Source organism: Leuciscus leuciscus (assembly GCF_965113295.1).
Source record: "Leuciscus leuciscus genome assembly, contig: SUPER_11_unloc_1, whole genome shotgun sequence".
In the NCBI taxonomy this organism is placed as follows: Eukaryota; Metazoa; Chordata; class Actinopteri; order Cypriniformes; family Leuciscidae; genus Leuciscus; species Leuciscus leuciscus.
This window is the reverse complement of record NW_028118546.1, coordinates 1,996,584-2,016,758: the sequence shown is the minus strand read 5'-3', so window position 1 is coordinate 2,016,758 and position 20,175 is coordinate 1,996,584. Positions and strand designations below refer to the sequence as shown.

Below are 20,175 nucleotides of genomic sequence, written 5' to 3'. Positions count from 1 at the left end.
CAAAAGAAAAAGAAATGAAGCCTGTTCTTCAGGAGCAGGTAAAGCCAAAACAAACAAAAGATCTCACTACCCGGTAGAAGGAACACCACTTTAACAATCAACACAAATAAACAACAGAACTCTTACCTTACTTCCTAACTAACAAAAAACAGGAGAAAATGAGAAAAGAAAAATGGCATGAATAATGTCTAAGCACTAGTAGTTGTGTTCACTTGCAGTGCATTAGCAATCTTCCCATTGTGAAGTTGTACATGCTGGTATTCAGGATGATGCGAGTCGCTGATGCAGAGGTCTCCGTCAGGAACTCTGAGGTGTGGCCTCAAGGTCTTTAAGGTGTCCCTCTGACGAGATGAGGCTCTGGTTGAGCTGGCCAAATCCAGCTATAGATAGATTTACGATGACGTCACATTTCTCCCGCAACTCCTTACGGCGCCATCTTGTGTGTCAAGTGGGTCAAAGCATTTGTGTTACGGAGCATTATAATATCCTGAATCGGCATTATTCTGAACATGAAAATCATACGATTATTCTCCGTTTGGCTGGAGTTAATGTTCAGTGCTGCTCTTGTGAACATTTAGAGGTTTTGTGCTCTGGAGATGTGACACTTTATCTAATCATTTCCAAGATGGGCTAGCTAAACGCGCTAGCTCTCATCGGCTGTCAAATCGCTGTAACGTTACCCAGGTGGCTACTATCGACACAGCCCTTGAGAGGTGTTGGCTGGGCAGAAGCACACTCTGACGATTGTCCACCTTCATCACTTTCTCTGTGGCCACATCAGCTGGTCGAGCCAGAGGCAGAGGCTACACCTGGAGCACATCGCTCCGTGCCTCTGCTCTCCATCTCTCTCCTACACTAAATTAGTTCGGAGCGTTGTGTTGTTGTTTTTTTACCCAGATGGTGTTGTCTTGACACTGAGTCTAAATGTACCGTATAATAAGGGCTGTGCAGATATCAGCGATGTGAACCGTCAATGCAGGGCTCCAGACTAACTTTTCCATGAGGGAGAGAGAGCAAGACAGCGCTTAGTTTGGAGACGGTGAAGTCTTGTTTACACTTTCGCCTGGCTCCGAAGAGAGAGGGAGTGCGCGCGCGACCGGCTCTCTCTCTCTCTCTGCTCGTTCTTTCAGTTAAACATGCGCCCAGTTCATCTACATTACTCACCGATCAAATAAGACTTTGGCGGGCGCTAAAACAAGTTCAATGCAGGAGAATTCATGCGTGAATTTAACTGAGTAGTACATGACCATGCACTCGCACAAATGCGACCACATACAATTTTAACTCGCACATTCTAACAAAATAATTGTATGCTTCCAGAGACTTTCTTCCTCTTAATTCGTCACGCACTAACGGTGTGGATGAGATACTTGGCAATGTCCATTTCCTGAATATCGGGGTACGCCGCAGGATTAGCCTACATAACCAGTCCTCTTTCGACATTGTGTAAGGATCCTTTCCATCGATATAACTCAATTTCTCATCATATCTTGCCTTGCAAACATCGTCTAATGTGTCCCTGTAAATAACCTTCACCTTGTCGCCATGGTTTGGAGGAATTTGTCATCGTTATCTCAACACAAAAGAGTCAAAAATACTTTATATTAACTGGCTTTCTATTAATGTAGCACAGTGAATGAGCCGTGTCTCCCAGTGGCTTACTGACAGTTTTGACACACAACATGGCGGCGCGCCGCAGAGGATAATGGGTAATTCGAGAAACGGAAACCCATCTATTGAGCTGTGGAGGTACACAACATCATGCATCATGTTACCTTATTATTCCCTAATTGATCTGTCTTCAACTTCCTACTCTTGCAAGTGTACCAAGTGGATATACATTTCTGAACTTTTTATACTTTACATTCATTGGTACATTTCAAATATTGGTCACACTTTAGAATAAGGCCCTATTAGTTAATGTCAATGCATACATAGGCCTATGAATCTTTGTTACAGAAAATAAAATACAACAGTTCCACAACGAGGCAAGGCAGCGAATGATCCATCTGTTGTATTCTTCATTTCACAGGAAACGAAGGACACTTTTGGAGGCTGCATGTGAAGGAGGCTTAGAATTGGATCAGCCTTCGTCGTGCCACGGTGACTCAATCGGATGCAGCCTCTGAATTGGGAAGCAGCAATGGATCCTTCATGGCCTTACCTTCCCCAGAATTCATTGCGCACAATTGACGACAGGATTTCTTTGAGAGAAATTGCCGAATTACACTTTTAAATGCAAGTAATGCTTTTTTAAACAAACAAACAAAACATTATTTTGGCTAAAGACAATTTCAAAAGAAAGTATGCAATAAAGCATCAGTTGTATAAAAAAAGTATAATGATTAAATTACACTTAATTTTACACTATTGGTTCTTTTCGGTCTCTATCCTCTGTGAGTTCATGGAGTAATGGAGTGTTTGAGAATAGGTTTGTTAAATACATGGACAGAGGATAGGTTTAGAATACTTAGATATAATGGATTATGTTTTCCTTCAAGAAACCTATATAAATAGAAAATATTATAGGGTAGACTGTGTACAGTTGAGACACCTTAGGCGGGTGTACTCACACTAGCCAGTTTGAACCGTGCCCGAGTGCGTTTGACCACCAAAGCGCGGTTCGATTGACTAGTGTGAGTGCTCCGAACCGTGCCCGGGCGCGGCTCGATTAGCCGGCCCTGGCCCGCTTGGAAGAGGTGGGCCAGAGCACGGTTCAGTTGGACTCGGGCGCGGTTCGCATGCAGTGTGAGCGCTAACCGTGCTGGACTCCATTGTGTTCAGTGAGAGCGCCGCTCTTCCTGTTTATCCCGAAACCGTCGCACCATAATGAAGTAAGCGTGCTCCGGCACGAATGCTGAAACCCTATGTGAGTGCAGGCCAGAGGGGGAGTGGGGAGGGGGGACAATCGTACTCGGGCCCGGTTCATGGCAACCGTGCCTAGTGTGAGTACACCCTTAAATAACTTGCGCGCGCAGCATGCACAAGTTGTGATTTTTGCTGTGCACATGCGTATTAGTGTCCTCTTTTATCCTGCAAAATCTGAAGACTGGACGCGTCTCCGATCAGAAGATATCTTATAAACGTAACTGGTACCATTACAAACGTTATTCTGTGCCCTAAAAATTGGCATATTTCATGGTATTGAGTCATGCAAGCTCAATGCAAAATCTAGAGAAATGTGCGAAGTGGCCAGCGGGGGATAGTTGAGACACCGTACCCCAATAGAGTTATATTACAAAACACGCTGTTTATTTGTTCAGTGTTATGATAACAGGTTAAACGTCATAATTGGCCAGCATAGGATGCAATTAAAAATACAATTTCATATTTATTATATTTAAACTGTAATACAGTTACTGTATATTATTAATGAATATATTTTTCTAACATGCATGTTAAAGATAACCTAGCAAGTTGTCAAATAGACAAGGTGGTAAAATGATATCTGTTTGTTAAATATCTTGTTCATGTTTTATACATTTTAACGGTGCTAATTTACATCAAATTAATGAATTTAGAAAGGATGAACAAACAGACATGTTGCCCAATTGTTATTTTCTTCATTTCCCTCATTAGAAATGGGTGTCTCAACTGTACCATATACTGTCTCAACTGTCCCGTACATTGGTACAGTTGAGACAGAGTTGACACAAAAAGCACCTTATTTTTATTCGCTAATTGTGGAAAATATAAACTACTTATGGGTATTATTGATTGATAATATATTTGATTGATAATATATTAGTCTACAAGCTAATGTAATGTCATGTGGCATTTCATGTGAAAATTCAATTCTTTTCAGTATGTATTTTTGTGTGAAAAATCAAAACTCAAAAAGTGTCTCAACTGTACACAGTCTACCCTAATGAATGGGATGTGGTGGGAGAACAATTTGCTTTTAGTCATGGAACAAACAACAGTGCCCGTTTTATTTTATTTGTTGAACAAATATAAAAAGGTCTTTATTGCTAACAGAGTTTGGGGTAAACATGTAGGTCCTATTTGAAACTATACACACACACACACACAAATTGTGTATAGAAGAAGACTGGAGCTAAAAAAGAAAGGATCCTCATGGTCAATGTTGTGAGGTCTATATAGTTAAGTTTATTTAGTGAATGTGAAGAAGATGATGAGTGTAGAAGTGGTTTAGAGTTGCCTATTAAATAAGAAGAAAGTAGTGCTACATAGATTCTATTTAAGTGAGATGTGGAATAATAGGCTAATGAACGCTTAAATGTTTTATTACTGACTGATAAAGACAGGGGACCTGATCTGCACGCCTGTCTCGCACACCCGCTTTCACTACACAGCGCACACCGCCCTCTACTGGCGAACACAGGTATGAATAATCTGCTGTGGCTCCTACAAATGCATTAATCCGTGTAATAAATATGTTTGTTTTGAGTTTATCAGCACACAAAACTGACTGGAGTTATTAACTGTAAACCTTACTGGTGATTAAACTCAAGTCATTTGCCAATAAGGGCAACCATTATACACTAACTTACTAACTAAGAGTGAAACTTCTCGCCATATTAGACATTCTCTGCTATAATGTTGGTTAGTAAGTTAGTATATGTTAGGTCAGCATATCTTCAGAAGGCCACCTTCAAAGTTCTACCACTGGACCATTAAGATACGTTAGTGAAGTAGGCGGATCTATGTATGTATTCGGACAAATTCTAGAGCTGACTTTATGTACAGGACTCGTTGCACAGTTGATTTTTTTTCCCTTTGAAATAAATAGCAAAAAGTCATAGCTGAGACTATGTGCATGATTATGCTGTATTATTCTACTTGATAAAAACGTATTGCAGCGAGATTATGCGTGCAATAACTAGAACAGCTACGTCCGTGTGACTGTTATTCATGCGCAATTGAGCATCCACATCAAAGAGCAGGGCCTCGCATTTCAAGTTCACACAGGGCCTCGCACCCCACCTGCGACGGCGCTACCTACAATATCACATCAGCAAGAGTGCCGTTTTCCGTGCACAACTGCAAATGTGATATTTATTTTATATAACAGTTAAATTAACAATAAATGAACATTGTGAGTTATTGAACGAATCAATTTAATATGTTAGACAAACGTCCGACTAAAATATTTTGGAAATCATTTTGGAAAGAAAATTTCAGCTAAATTTTGCTGAGCAACGGTAAATATGACTAGACCTTAACCTGTTAAAAGCTTGAAGCAGTCTTATACACGAAATCTGTATCCGTACACTTTACACCCCCCAGCCTTATTTCAATCTCACCTGTTGAGTTCTTGTTCGCAGGAGAAGCCTCCACGGCACCCTGAGCTGTTAGGCGAGTCTGTAATAGTGTAATAGTGAGTACAGGCCGTTTGTGTTTGTACATTTCTTTGTAATATAGTGTGATGTTAATTTTCCAATACTTTTAAATATGGTTTAAATGTTTATTTGTGCTTTATGTTTAAAAAGGAGTGTGTGTTATGTGCATTTATTCATATCATTATTTTCGCTTGGCATACCAGCGTGATGACGTCATCGCACGCATCGCATAGTAACCCGCACGCCACGCGAGTGATGCTTCATTCGTAGTAAATGCAGAGACGAGAAGCCATCACAAATGCGTTCTTCTCTTCATTGTCTTGTTACTTACAGGTAACTGCAAAGTATAATGCAAAACACTCTTCCGATTTAAGCATAAACACTGTTAATATAATATGAATGAGTTGTGCGCGGGTTTAACGCAGTTGTTTTGTTATATGAATAGTGCGTCATGAGTTTGTCATGTTGAGCACATGGTTAGCATAAGTGCTCCGCGATTAGCGCCAGAGTCCGCCACATAACTGATTAAAGTATAAATACTATTCGAATCTATAATGTATAATATTGTTTAGCGTTATAAATTATTTCTAATTTACATACGTGGTCGTAATCGACGGTGATGTCTGTAAACTGTGTAATGCGTTACATTTGAGTGAATGTAGTTGAGTGAATTTCACATGTCTTGTCATTCAATGTAATACATCAGACAACGAACTTGTATGTGTTCTAAACTGAGAATAGGGAGTGGATTCTTAATGTGTTTTACATCATTCTCATGTTATTATTTAGATAAAGGGTAAATGCTAGTTAAAGTGTTTTATACATAAAAAATATCCATTAGGGTGTCACTTTGGCAATTGTAAACCCTGAATATGCAAAATGTTTACAGTTGTAATATGCATATACTTTTATTGATTCGTAGTAAATGCAGAGACGAGAAGCCATCACGAATGCGTTCTTCTCTTCATTGTCTTGTTACTTACAGGAGTACTACAAGTCCAGGTCACTTTTGGCTCCACAGGAACTTGACCTGGCAGCGGAGGGCACATCATCTCTTGGAGGCGGTCGGAGCTCCACTCGACGCTGTACATCCCTCCATCTGGGCTCTGCTGGCTGCCGCTCTGCCTCTTCCCGTAAGCCTGACCTGTGAACACAGAGACATCATCAAAACAAACGAAATCATCAGAACAGAAACTACAAACCTCCAGATCATCCGTCTGAGTGGAAGCAGCTCCTCCGGACCTGGAGCGGCCTGAGGCTGCAATATTTCAGACATCACATAGTTAGTTATGTTTTGATAATAATCAGTGATCAATGTCAGTGGTCAATTACAAATTGTTACTCAAATTGAAAGGTTTATTTCACATGCAAGGAATCAAATACATGTGATCACTTAGCTGGGAAAATTGGCGGATCAAATGGGTTAACGTTCCCTCGCACAAGTTTCTGCACATTAATTTAGTCCATCATCATACCATAACAAACCATAAACAAATGAAAAACTAGAGCACTCACCTCCTCTTTCACCCATGTGAGCCATCAACGTCCTCCTCCAACCTGCAATAGAAACAATACAAAATACAATACAAAAACAATAATACAATACAACCCTCCTCTGAAATACTACCAAAAAAAGTCAAATAATAAATAAATAAAACAAAAATAATCAAATTAAACACAAAATTAAATAAAACTACAAACTCCTAGTTTAACTCCCAAATAATAACAATTAGATAAAAGTGCCCTCAGAAATAATATGAATATGAAAAAAAGGAAAATATTATTATTATTATTATAAAGCTTCATATATATCCTCCGATCTGCTCCTTCTAGAATATAATAGGTTTTCTCTCAGGAATTCTCCGAATAGCTTCAAAATCGCAAGATCTGCACAGAAAATACTCTGCAAAAGTCAATCTGAATTCGCCTCGTTTCTCAATCAACAGACAGCGATGTTTGAGTGTATATTTTTGATTTTGAAGTCAGAATTAATATCATATCACACGTCGCTAATAGCAACTAAAATTCGAATCATCATCGCACGCACATCTGAAGTCGGCATCAATTAATCTACTACGCAACCAATCGCAGCGTTCGGAAGGAATCACATGACCTCCAGTCAGCTGATCATCAAATCCTGCGTCCTGTAGCTCGGGTCATAGCGATGGTATTATAATCATTTAATCGTGATATTACTTGCAAAACAACCCGATGTACATGTGAAAATGTCATCATTCAAAACAAATAAAACTATCCGGACATAAATACAAAAGATGGAGTATTTGCATGCTGATGATGACTATATAGTAGGGGTGGCACGGTACATGAAAAAACATCCGAACCGTTCGGTTCGCTTGTCTCGGTTCGGTTCGTGTGTGCGTCGCACGGTTCGACGCATGCGCAATGTAGCCTCGTGGCCGTTTGTCACCTCAGACAGAGCGTTTCCTTTTCGCGCGAAATAAAAGTTGTGTGGACATACAAATAGACATTAAAAGTGGAGTAAGGAGTGCTGCAGGTCACGTCACGTGTAGAAATGGCAAGTGGGAGAGATAAGGAAGGCTGCCCGGAGTTGGAGGATGCGCCAGCGTCGTATAAGTCCGGTGTGTGGGAACATTTTGGATTTCTTGTTACTAGTGATGCTCCGATCAGCATTTTTGGGGCCGATCACCGATTACCGATCACCAAAATCATGATCTGCCGATTGCCGATCACTGCCGATCACAGAATGGAAATATGCTAGAGTCAAGAAAATCTTGAAGAACCACCAATATTTATTTAATTGTAGTTAGAAAACAAGATAACATAAGGCTACTGTAGGCCACCTTTTCCAAATAAGGCACAGTATAATTTTTCAAAACAAAGAGGGTGTACAATGGATGTAGTTGAGGAACTAACTACATCAGATCCAAAAAATAAAATAATGACAATGACATTTGAGGTTATTAAAACAGTAAGTCCCGCCCCTCAACTGCCAAAAATAAAAGTGTTCGAGCGAGCAAAATCAGCAGGCGAGAGGAGAACAAGCGCGAGAGTGCTGGGAATGATCATGCGCGCGCGCGAGGGCAGAGATGTCATGCGCCCGCGCAGGGTTTGAATGAGCTCGCGAGTTCCCGTTTCCTCGCGCGTAGATCTGTTATCCTCTCGCGAATGTCATTTACCGCGCGCGCCAGCATCAGTTGTGCGCTCGTTTATAATTGCCATTGAATTGCCGTCATAGGAGAACTCATTTTGCCACTGTTAAGCAAGCTCTGCTCTGCTGTTGTGTTGCCGCGCATGCGGAAAAGTTGCGCGAGTTATTTACGTCACGTGATCGGCTTTTTTGATCGGCGCTTTTGGGGGTTGCCGATCAAGCTATTTTTTGCCAATATCGGCCGATCAATCGGAGCATCACTACTTGTTACCTATGATGACAACGGAAATAAAACAGTTGATAGAACCGCGACTGTGTGCAAGCATTGTGCAAAATGCATTCAGTATGCTAATGGAAACACTTCTAATATGTCAGTTCATCTGAAAAGACATCACGCCAATGTGTCGGTACTAGACAGCGTAAGCAGGAGAGAGCCAGTTAGGAAACAACTTCTACTGTCCGCAGCATTTAAGCAACCTCTCAGTGATAAGTCGGACAGGGCAATAGCCATAACTAAAGCAATGGGGATGTTTATAGCAAAAGATATGCAACCTTACAGCGTGATTGAGTGTGAAGGATTTCGTCAGCTGATGAAAGTACTCGAGCCGCGTTATAATATTCCCTCCCGCCGACACTTCGGCACCACTGTAATTCCAAAACTGTATGACGAGACACGAGGAGAAATCGTTAAAGAATTGTCCGACACAGCCCACGTAGCTCTCACTACAGATGGGTGGACCTCCAGGGCCACTGAAAGTTTCCTCACGGTGACCGCTCACTTTATTACTTCAAAGTGGGAAATGAGAAGCTGCGTTTTGCAAACACGCCCAATTTATGAAAGTCATACCAGTGAACATCTCTCTGAAATGCTGACAGACGCGGTGGCGGAATGGAAACTGGAGAGGGCCAATAGCACAATTCCTGTTACTACAGATAATGCTAAAAATATAGTGAACGCTATCAATTTAGCAGCAGGACTTGGGCCACAGATCAGGTGCTTCGCACACACAGTTAACCTTGCAGCCAAGAGTGCAATCTCACTAAACCAAGTATCCCGACTCCTGGGGAAGGTTAGGAAGGTGGTTAGCTTCTTTCACCGAAGCACAACAGCTGCCCATGCCCTGAAAACCAAGCAGGATATGCTGGAATTGCCCGTTCACAAACTAATACACGACGTAACAACTCGTTGGAACTCCACATATGACATGCTAGAACGTTATGTGGAGCAACAGGCTGCCATCTACTCTGCCCTGATGGACAAGGATATGAAGAAGAAAGTCAAGGACATTGCCTTGTTAACTGAAAGTGAGACCAAACTGGCAGAAGACCTCATTAATATTCTCAAACCTCTGAAGAATGTAATCACCCTCATGAGCACAGAAACATCCCCCTCAGTTTCAATGATTATCCCACTGCAGAAGATGATACTGAAATCCATGACATCGAGTGCAGAGGACAGTACCACCATCAAAGAAGCTAAGGCAGCCATCACTAAAGACCTTAAAGGCAGATACAATGACCCAGGTGTTCAGGATTATCTGCACAGAGCCACAGCACTGGATCCAAGGTTCAAGTCCCTGCCTTACCTGGAAGAAGCCTGTGTTCAGAAAATCTATGATGACCTCACCACGGACATTGTGGACATTGAAAAGCAGGTATTGTGTTTTTGTTTTGTATAACATAAATTTATTTTTATTTTTAATATTTATTTAAAATATAAATATTGATTTTTATTTTAAAAAAGCAAATTGATTTTTATCATCAATTATCCTAATGATAATTGCTGTGTTTTTTTTTTGTTTTGTTTTTTACTAAGCCAACCATATTTAATCTATTTGTGTAATATTTTTCTATTCCCCACTGCCCAGTAGAGAATAATTGTTTGCTGCCATGAGAGCTATTTGTTGTTATTAACATTTCCAAAATGGCTATTTTGTCATATACTCAACAGGGCCAATGCAGTGAAGCCCAAGCGGCCAGTTCATCCTCAGGAGCGGAGCCAGGGCCATCAGAGACCTCTCCTCCCCAGAAAAAATCTGCCATGGCAATGGTATTTGCAGATTTTTTTACAACAGAGGAAAGAAGCACAAAGCCTTTGTCAGATATCATTCATGAAGAGGTCACCTCATACAAGGCCACAGGCTGCATCTCTGTGGATGAAGACCCACTCGTATGGTGGAAGAACAATGAGCATAAGTATCCTCACATTGCTAAGTTGGCCCAACGTAACCTCGCTGTCCAAGGTACATCTGTGCCAAGTGAACGTGTTTTCTCAACGGCAGGGGACATAGTCACTGCAAGTAGGTCTCGCCTCTTGGCAGAAAATTTGGACAAACTGATATTCTTGCAGAAGAATATGAAAATTAAGTGAACAGAGGAGTGTTGTTTTAAACAGTGCAGTGTGTTTGATTTTTATGCTACATTTTGTATTGATAGCCAGCATTTTTGTTTTTAATATTTATATACAGTAGCACTTTAAGTTTAGATAAGAACTCCAGTCATATGTTTCCAAATACTGCACTTTAATTTCAAGTGGAAAAAAAATCTATCCTCACTCTCAGGGAATAAGAAGCATTGTTGATACTGTTTTTGTGTTGAGCTGGTTGAACTTATGCTTCACTTTATGATTATGGCCTTTGCTTTTGTTATAGCCTCATTATAGGCAATTATGTTTAACGTATTTTGATTTATTTAAAAGACAGAGCTTTAAGCGTTCCTCTCTTTTTCTTATAAAAGATACATTTTTTGTAAGAATTACACTGAAGTTGGCAGTTTGATAAATGCAAGTTAATTTCAATCTTTGTGTGCTAAAAGGCACATAAGTTCCTGTTGAGATGGCAATACACATTCTCCTTTTTTGCCAAATAAATGAAAAGTATGTCATCAATGTCTTCTCTCTTGCTGTATCAAAATCTCATCTAGCTTCCCTCAGAGATGGTCCCAATAATGTGCTTAAAGTCAAGTCAAATTCAGTTTGTGCATGATTACAAGATATAACAATTTTTTAAATACTGTATCCTAAATTGTGGATAATTAAGCTATATATAATATGCTGAAGTACATTTCTGGAGTGTTAAAGATAAAATTAAAATAAAAACAAGAACCGTACAGAACCGAAAACCGTGACCCTAAAACCGTGATACGAACCGAACCGTGGGTTTTGTGAACCGTGCCACCCCTACTATATAGTGACGTTTAAAGCCCGACACGCTTCTGAAAGGATTGTTGTGTGTGAGAGAACGTTGTGTGTGTGTGTGTGTGTGTGTGTGTGTGTGTGTGTGTGTGTGTGTGTGTGTGTGTGTGTGTGTGTGTGTGCCTCCAGGTATGTTAGGTCAGCATATCTTCAGAAGGCCACCTTCAAAGTTCTACCACTGGACCATTAAGATATACGTTAGTTAAGTAGGCGGATCTATTTATGTATTCGGACAAATTCTCGAGCTGACTTTATGTACAGGATTCGTTGCACAGTTGATTTTTTCCGTCTGAAATAAATAGCAAAAAGTCATAGCTGAGACTATGTGCATGATTATGCTGTATTATTCTACTTGATAAAAACGTATTGCAGCGAGATTATGCGTGCAATAGAACTAGAACAGCTACGTCCGTGTGACTGTTATTCATGCGCAATTGAGCATCCACATCAAAGAGCAGGACCTCGCATTTCAAGTTCACACAGGGCCTCGCACCCCACCTGCGACGGCGCTGATTTCAAATACATAAATATTGACAATTTGTAGGCTGGCCTTTATGTATTTACTTATTAGGGTGGGGGTGCTGCTTTTGTATAAGAAACAAAATCAAGTCTATGAAACTCGTCAAAACTCTGCGAATCACAACAAGCGAATCGGTGGGTTTTGACATTGTTGATGCTTTCAATCGAGTTGCGTGTCCTCCTGGATGAACTTTCACCGATGATCCTTCAGTGACAAGCACTAAAACACTGTAACGAGATGAATAATTGTGATTTCATGACCAAATGTTTTGATGGAAATCACTTGACTTGGCAATCACAATCATGATCTGGATCAATGTGATCATTTGCATTTAATCATTTAACACATGCTTTTATCCAAAGCAACTTACAAGTGATGAACATCACAATGTTATCATAAAGTGACAACTGATTTTGATTTCTGAAGCTTGAATATGTTTATGGGCCAGAATCTAAACCAGAGCCCTGTGTGGAAAAACTCAAAATTGAGAGACATAAACTCGCAATTCTGACTTTTTTTCTCGCAATTGCGAGTTTAGGCTAGCCTATATCTCGCTTCTCGCAATTCTGAAATCTTTTCTCAGACGTGATACACTGTAAAATCTAATTAGTTGGACTTACTTAAAAAAAAGCATGCAAACCTATTGCCTTAAAAAAAAAAAAAGTAAAGTGAAATAGGAATAGTATGTGGTACTGACAAATGCTTAGTTAGTATAGTTCACTTACACAAGAGTTCTAGTAATTAAACAAGAACTGTAGAAAGTGCTTGATAATTTACTTTAAATAAAATATAATTGTTACCATTGTTGTGTTTTGCATGCTGAATGTTGAAGTCTGTGTGACTCAAGTATGATCAATTGCAAGATTGTCACAAATATAGAGGGATTATATCAACACAATTAAAAGTTTCACAAGATGTGTAGGACATAAGTGTTAGCAACAAAATTACAAAAGATCATTAATTGACATGAAATATGTTATACATCATTCATTCATACATATACATACATACATAACTTCTCTTCATTTGAAACCAAATAACTGATTTCTTGTTGCAATCACTGCATCAATGGGAAGATAATTAAAGTTCCAAGTGTCCAACCAAAGGGATCACTAATTGCCATAAAGGTGACTAAAAACATTTTAGGAAAATCAACATCAATTTATGAAGTCAGCTTATGTGATGTTCTCTCAAATAGTCACCCTCCTAAAATAATTGCCTAAGTCATTTTTTGACAAAAATGAATTTTTTTTTTTTTTTTTTTCATAAGTCATCTTCTCATGATGCTGGCCACCTCTGGTAAAATCACCCACATCCTCAGTTGAACAGATCATGCAATTCTACCCCTGTAGTATAATGGCCTATGTCAAGAGTTTGACTTAGGCTGTTTTATTTTGCCTAAGTCAAAAGACAATGAGACTTAGGCAATTTTACAAGCTTTTCAAGATGGCAGTTGCATCAAGAAGAACGAAAATCTACTCGGCCTCTGAAGTTAGGTTCAATTTTTTGTGTTTTCTGAGAAACCTGCAAAAATGACTTGGGCAATTATTTTAGGAAGGTGATGAAATGTATCAGTTGTATTCAAATTTCATCATTCAAGATGACTTTGGGAAATGAGTGAATGCAAACAGAGTCCATTAAGTGAAAGGTCCATTAAGATTTTCCCTGCCTCAAAAACCACACTCAAACTAATCAATTAATCTGAACTTGGGTTTTCTTAGTAAACAAAGCTTAGTATGTGAATAGTACAGATTACTAGATTTTTACAATTAAGTTAAGACATTAAGGAAAGTTAACTAAAAAGTGTTAGTTAGAATCAATGGTGGATTTTACAGTGTATAAAGTCACAATTGTGAGTTATAAAGTCCAATTGCAAGTTATATCTCACAATTCTGACTTTATAACATGCAATTACGACTTTATGTCAGTGTCACGCAATTCTGACTTTATAACACACAATTGCGACTTAATATCTCGCAATTCTATAAAAATAAAAAATAGAGATGAAAAAACAGAATTGCGAGATAAAAAGTCACAATTACCTTTTTTATTTTTTATTCTGTGGAGGAAACAAGCTTCCATAGGCTCCGTAGAATAGTTATTGTGGTGAAAAGAAAACAATACATTTAAAACAGTGCCATCTAGTGGCCATTAGTTCAAACAGGTAAGGTAGGCTACTGTAGGTGAAGGTAGGATTCCAATCCGTTTATTAAACTGGCCTGAACTGTCAATCTACAAGTTCTAAATGTAAACTGACATCCTGAGGTGACATTCAATTGTAACTGACATCATCCTCTACTGCAGTTTCCTGTGTTAACACCGTGACTGTGATGTTATGTTTATTGTACGGCTACAAACCACAAAGAGAGAGAGAGAGACAGAGAAAATGATCCTATAAGACAGTTTTTAAGCGAGTAAGTGAAATTATATTTGATAAACAAACATAGAACTGCAAATACTCTAATTTGACATATTTTTGACTATGGAATGGTAAAATTCTTGTCATAAATATGTATGTAAGAGCTCCTGAAAAAAATAAAACAAATTCCTTGTGTGTTTGCGCACACTTGGCGAATAAAGCTCATTCTGACTCTGATTTTGATTCAGTTATCTTTAAGCTGATCACATTCTCATTCTTTTTGCTTTCCAGGGTGAAATAAAGTTAGGTCATTTTATGATGAGACGTGAGGAATGGACACTGACGGAAGTTATTTATACACCACTGAATAATATTTGTTAAATCATAATTTCAAAATTCTTTATACACTTACAGTAACATGTTTTGCACTCACACACATTAACAAGTTATTGAATTTGCATTGAATATGTTAAAACAAATGATCTTGTTGTGATTATGTGGCATCCACTGTCTCCTCTCCACCAGTAAGCTGCGTGTGGTGGGCGTTCTGGCGCAATATGGCTGCCGTCGCATCATCCAAGTGGATGCTGCACATTGGCGGTGGTTGAGGAGATTCCCCCCCTTCTATGTAAAGCGCTTTGAGTGCAGAGAAAAGCGCTATATAAATGTAATGAATTATTATTATTATTATTAAAGCACCAATTTCTGACTAAACTTTAAACAACATTGGCTTGATGGATACATTTATTATCAATGTGTTTTCTATTTGTAATTTTTGATGAGATTACAAACAGTTAAAAAAAAGTAAATAGCAACATTTCTAAAGAAGTGCATATACAAACAAAGAAGTAAAACTATTTTCATGAGTTCACACTTACATTTGAGGGGGTAAAGTTTAATGCGTATTTGGCGTGCTCTCCGGAGGGAGGGCTCCGAGCTCGGAGTTCGGCCCGAATCCAGAGTACTCCCCCCGTATGTAAGTGTTTAGGACTAGAAGTGTGGAGAAGGGGTGGTGGGGGGATGCTGCAAAAACTGTCAATGGATTGAGGCGAGACTGCTGAGTGTATATATACCTCTTACCATTGATTGCTGAGTGCTCTCCACTTGTGTTAATTATCTGAACGTGCTCCTCCCGAACTTTGTTAATAAAACCTCTTTTGGATGCATTTGCTTGTGGCTGATGTCTAGGTAATGACCTTTGAACATCCTAAATGTTTTTAATGCCATATAGTTTAGTGACCATTAACAACATCTTGTTTTTCATAGTTGTCAGTCACACTGGACATTTATAACCACACATAGCGCTTTACCACAGTGAACCACTAATGTGAAATGTGCTGTTGTATCTGAGCTACAGACCACAGCCGGTCCAGAAAGTGTGTGATCATTTCAGAGAACAACAGATGGAAATTCTCACCACAAGACTGCAAATGAGTTTATATCTTCTTATTTTAATGCATGATGGTTGTTTGAAAGGGCATTAGAGTGGATTGGTTCAGTTAATCCAAATTTAATTAGTAAAAAAAAAAACACAGTGTTGAAGGGGTCATGAACTGGATTATGTTATTATTTTATAATGTTTCCTGGGGTGACCCTATAATGTTAATATGATTTTTACATCAAAAATTGTCATAATGTCGAAATAAAAGGCATTTTTTCTAGCCTGGGCGGTTTTCAGTTTGGCCGATTGGAAATGGAGCGTTCTTTGATCGCATTCTGTATATAATTTAAAAATTAAAAAAAATATTATTTTCATCCTACTTAGAGAAACAATGTGAAGTTGATCTTTTAGTCACTGGCTTGATTTACTGATGCATAAACAGTATTGAACGATTTTGAGAGAAAGATAATCTGTCTGAACTTGAATAATTACACATCAAAAATCACTGATCACAGATCAGGCATTAGAATAAACATGGTTACTTACATGTGGCGTAACCCCCTCGAAAATTAGATGATTCATCTCAAGGGGTTAATCCTAATAAATTCATTTCTAATAATGTGTTCTCATTATGAGTTTGCTTTTAGATTTTTGTCCAGATCACAGATGAAAAAACCACAACAGCCAAACTCCTCATGAGGATCCTTTGTGTCTCCATTGTCACAGTCGATCTTCAACTTTCACTGCTTGTGTCTGAGAGATTATATTCAAGACTCTCACTAGCTCACCTTAAATAGTCAATAAAGCAGAGCTTAACCCTTGTGCTTTGTTGAAAACCCTATAACACCTTTTGTGTACTCGGTCAAAAATGACCGGCCTTTTAAAAATTGCTTGTAAATCGTTTGTTATGCTATATTATCACCAAATATTGGATTCAATCTTTTTTATCAACTTGTCTGTCAATTGGCACAGGTTTTCTATTTCTTTTTGGAACTGATTGATCATAGGCCTATAGACCTCATCGATCTGAGCTCATGCACCTCAGCTTTTGAGTAATGAAAGCCTGATTTGTGGATAAATTTGTCAATATTCAACAAAATATGACAGAAGTGTGTGTAATGGCAATTTTCAGAAGTTAATATCAAACAGCATCAGAGGTGTAAGAAAACTTTCAAGAGACAAAACTGTAATAAAGAGAAAAGGTTTATTTCAATGAGGATTCTTTTCACAAAAGCCGCAGCCACCCAGCTTTGAAATAGAATACCTATTAGACATAATAAAACATAGACATTTTATACAGTTTCTTGGCAAAAACTCCTCCTTCCAGGTTTCTTGTAAATTTCCAGAAAGATACCCCCTATCTTCAGCTAGTTCGGACTGGTTTCTACCCCCTGGTACAGGTCACACTGTTCTATGTCCCTGAGACACCCAAAGGCCTTCATCTACGACCTAAATTGGCCCTCGCTTCCCTGTCCTCCCTCAGCTGCTAGAAAACCTCACAGAAACATATGATTAAACAGTTTGGAAACGAATGATTATAAGAAACACAGAATTTTCCGCAACATGTGCTTTAAAATTTAACTAGGAAGTTTATTTTGAAATGCTTTTATTTGTACAAAATGTAACAAAGTCACACTTGTGGAGTTCACGGTCAAAAATAAATTACAAAAAATTGCTTGTAAATCGCTCGTTATGCTATATCACCAAATATTGGATTCAATGTTTTTGACAACTTGTTTTATTTCAATTAGGACAGGTTTCATATTTGTTTTTGAAACTGATTGATTGTAGGCCTCATTGATCTGATGATAAGATAAAGTGATCTGTGAGAAAGAAAGCCTGTAATACTCAAAATAGTTTGTTTGTGTACATGTGTGTGTGTGTGTGTGTGTGTGTGTGTGTGTGTGCACGGTAGTGAGAGTGTGCATATCCATGCATGCACAGGTCCGAGGCCTCCGAGATCTTTGCAAGCACACATGCAATTATGTGAACATGAACATGATGCTCCTGAACACTAAATGTTTGAAAACATATATTGTCTGATGTATTTTCGATCTCACCATTCATTTTCGATGGATGTTCATTTTTGACCAATATAAGCTCAGATTAATGAGGCTTACAATCAGTCAGTTTAAAAAATAATCAAAACACCTTAAAAAAAAAACTAATTTAAAGAAGTTAAATTTGAAGAACAAGCTGACAAAAAGATTGAATCCAATTAATATTTGGTGATAATATAGCATAATGAGAGATTCAAAAGGTACTTTTTGTAGGCTGTTCAATTTTGACCGGGAGCACCACAAGTCTGACTTTGTTCCATTTGTACAAAATAAAAGCATTTCAAAACTAAATTCCTGGTAAAGCACACTAGTGTGATACAGTGTATACAGAAACATTTTACATTTTATGCAATATTGCTAAAATTACACAAGAATAATGTATTTTTTTGGTTAAAAAAATTAGGTGCATAAGCTCAGATAAAGAGGTCTACAATCAATCAGATCTAAAAAAATAAAATTAAAATTAAAAAACCTGTCCTAATTGAAATAAAACAAGTTGACAAAAAGATTGAATCCAATATTTGAATATACATTTCGAAGGGAGTGTAACGTTTTATTAACCTTTATATTAATCTTTATATTAATCTTTGCAAATCGCTTGCACGCTTCACGATGAATGCGGCTGTTTACACTCAGGGTACATTACGGCATGTTTTCTATGTACAACGTTCTCAATATAATTCATAATCCCACGTTTATAATGAACAACGCGTTATGGTTATTGTGTTATTGTGTTACAAACGGTGTGCGCACAGAGCAGAGGGGCGGGGTGAGCAAAGCTCATTATCATTTAAAGACACATGCACTTAAACGGCGTGAGCTGTTTTTGACCAGGTAAAATTAGTGTTTTCTTACAATACTAATGAGAATTTTTAAATAAAGTATATTACAAACTTTTAATTTAGACCCTAAATAATCATATTAGCTTGTACAAAAATGGCATTATATGACCCCTTTAAGGCAAAAGTTAGAATGAAGGATAAACTGAAATTCACAGCATTTAAACATAACTTCTGCTCACGTATTTGAAGGCTACTACTGGGCCATTGAGGGTAAATGTCATATTTCCGAGTCCTTTTTGAGGTTAAAAAAAAAAGAGCCAGTCCCCATTGACTGTAATTGAATGGGAAAAAAGATAACAGCATACTATTATTTTGCAGATTATAAGAGAATTTTCGTTTTGGGGTGAAACATTTGTATGTAGTATACTAATTAATTGTGTTACAGTAATAGAAAGTTCGCCCTCTAGTGGAGAACAGCACCTAATGCACAGAGTAGGTTATGCAATTTATCAGCCAAAAAACTCTCAACCAGTGTTTATTTGGCTTAGCAAATAAACAAATGAAACATGTTATGGGATAGATTCACAAGCAAAGGCATAAACAGAAATAAACTTTTTTTTTTTTTACTTTGCATAGGCTACTGTACGCACACATCCCCAAACAAGACGTTAAAAAACAAAAAGGGTAATATTGGGAAGTTATATAGAATCCGTGTATCATTCGTTCAGTCGGTTTTTGAATTAATATTGAATATAGAAAAATGAGAAAACGACAGTAGCTATTAAATCCCCTGTTGAGCAACACATCCAAGTGATGTCGGGTGTCGCAGCCTGTTCGTTATTAAAATAAATCACAGTCAACCAAACATATAAAACGTTATTCTGCTTAATCGGTCTGTTGACATTCCAAACTAATTTCCCTTGCTGTGGAGATGCTGATTTACGTGTAGGCCTATTGGGACTCGAATGAAGTACGAAGACTTTTTTACATTATTAATTAGCATCCAAATGTTACATTGCAAATATGGATAGGCTAGGCCTACTGGACGAATAAGAGATGCCCGAAACCAACGTCTGCTCTGTACAGTTTCAGTTTCTCGTTAAAATACGCATATTATGTTATTAATAGTGTTTATAATGTTAATGTTGTATTTTATTTACCGGTCTTTTACACTATTTATGAATATGCTTTTTTTTACAACGATGTGACGCGCGCGTTTCCCTCTTAACATGACCCGGCGCGCCACGCACAAGCGCGCATCCTAGAGATATAAATGATAAAACATTTTAATAAAACACAAGGCCTACATCATAAAACTTCTCCAGTTGTTAGATAGGCTAGTCAGTCTGAATGACAGTTTATACGTTAACGTTAATATAGGCCAATTATATAGTCAATGCATTATTCTTTTCTTTTTGCATAGTGTTAAAAATATTTAATTTACAAC

General features: G+C 38.2%; 2 protein-coding genes across 2 annotated transcripts in view; one reads left to right on the top strand and one right to left on the bottom strand.

Annotated features, from left to right (window-relative positions):
• The window catches only part of LOC309510013 (uncharacterized protein), a gene marked incomplete at its 3' end in the record, with an annotated part of 1,894,646 nt that overhangs the window by 50,984 nt on the left and 1,823,487 nt on the right, over nt 1-20,175 (top strand). The window lies entirely within an intron of this gene.
• Nucleotides 2,113-7,152, bottom strand: LOC309510026 (uncharacterized protein). Its single transcript, XM_082191161.1, has 4 exons — nt 6,819-7,152; nt 6,287-6,561; nt 5,268-5,325; nt 2,113-2,204 (listed from the first exon to the last, which is right to left on the bottom strand). The coding sequence occupies exons 1-4, from the start codon at nt 6,841-6,843 to the stop codon at nt 2,161-2,163; spliced, it is 402 nt and encodes a 133-aa protein (XP_082047287.1). The 5' UTR covers nt 6,844-7,152; the 3' UTR covers nt 2,113-2,160.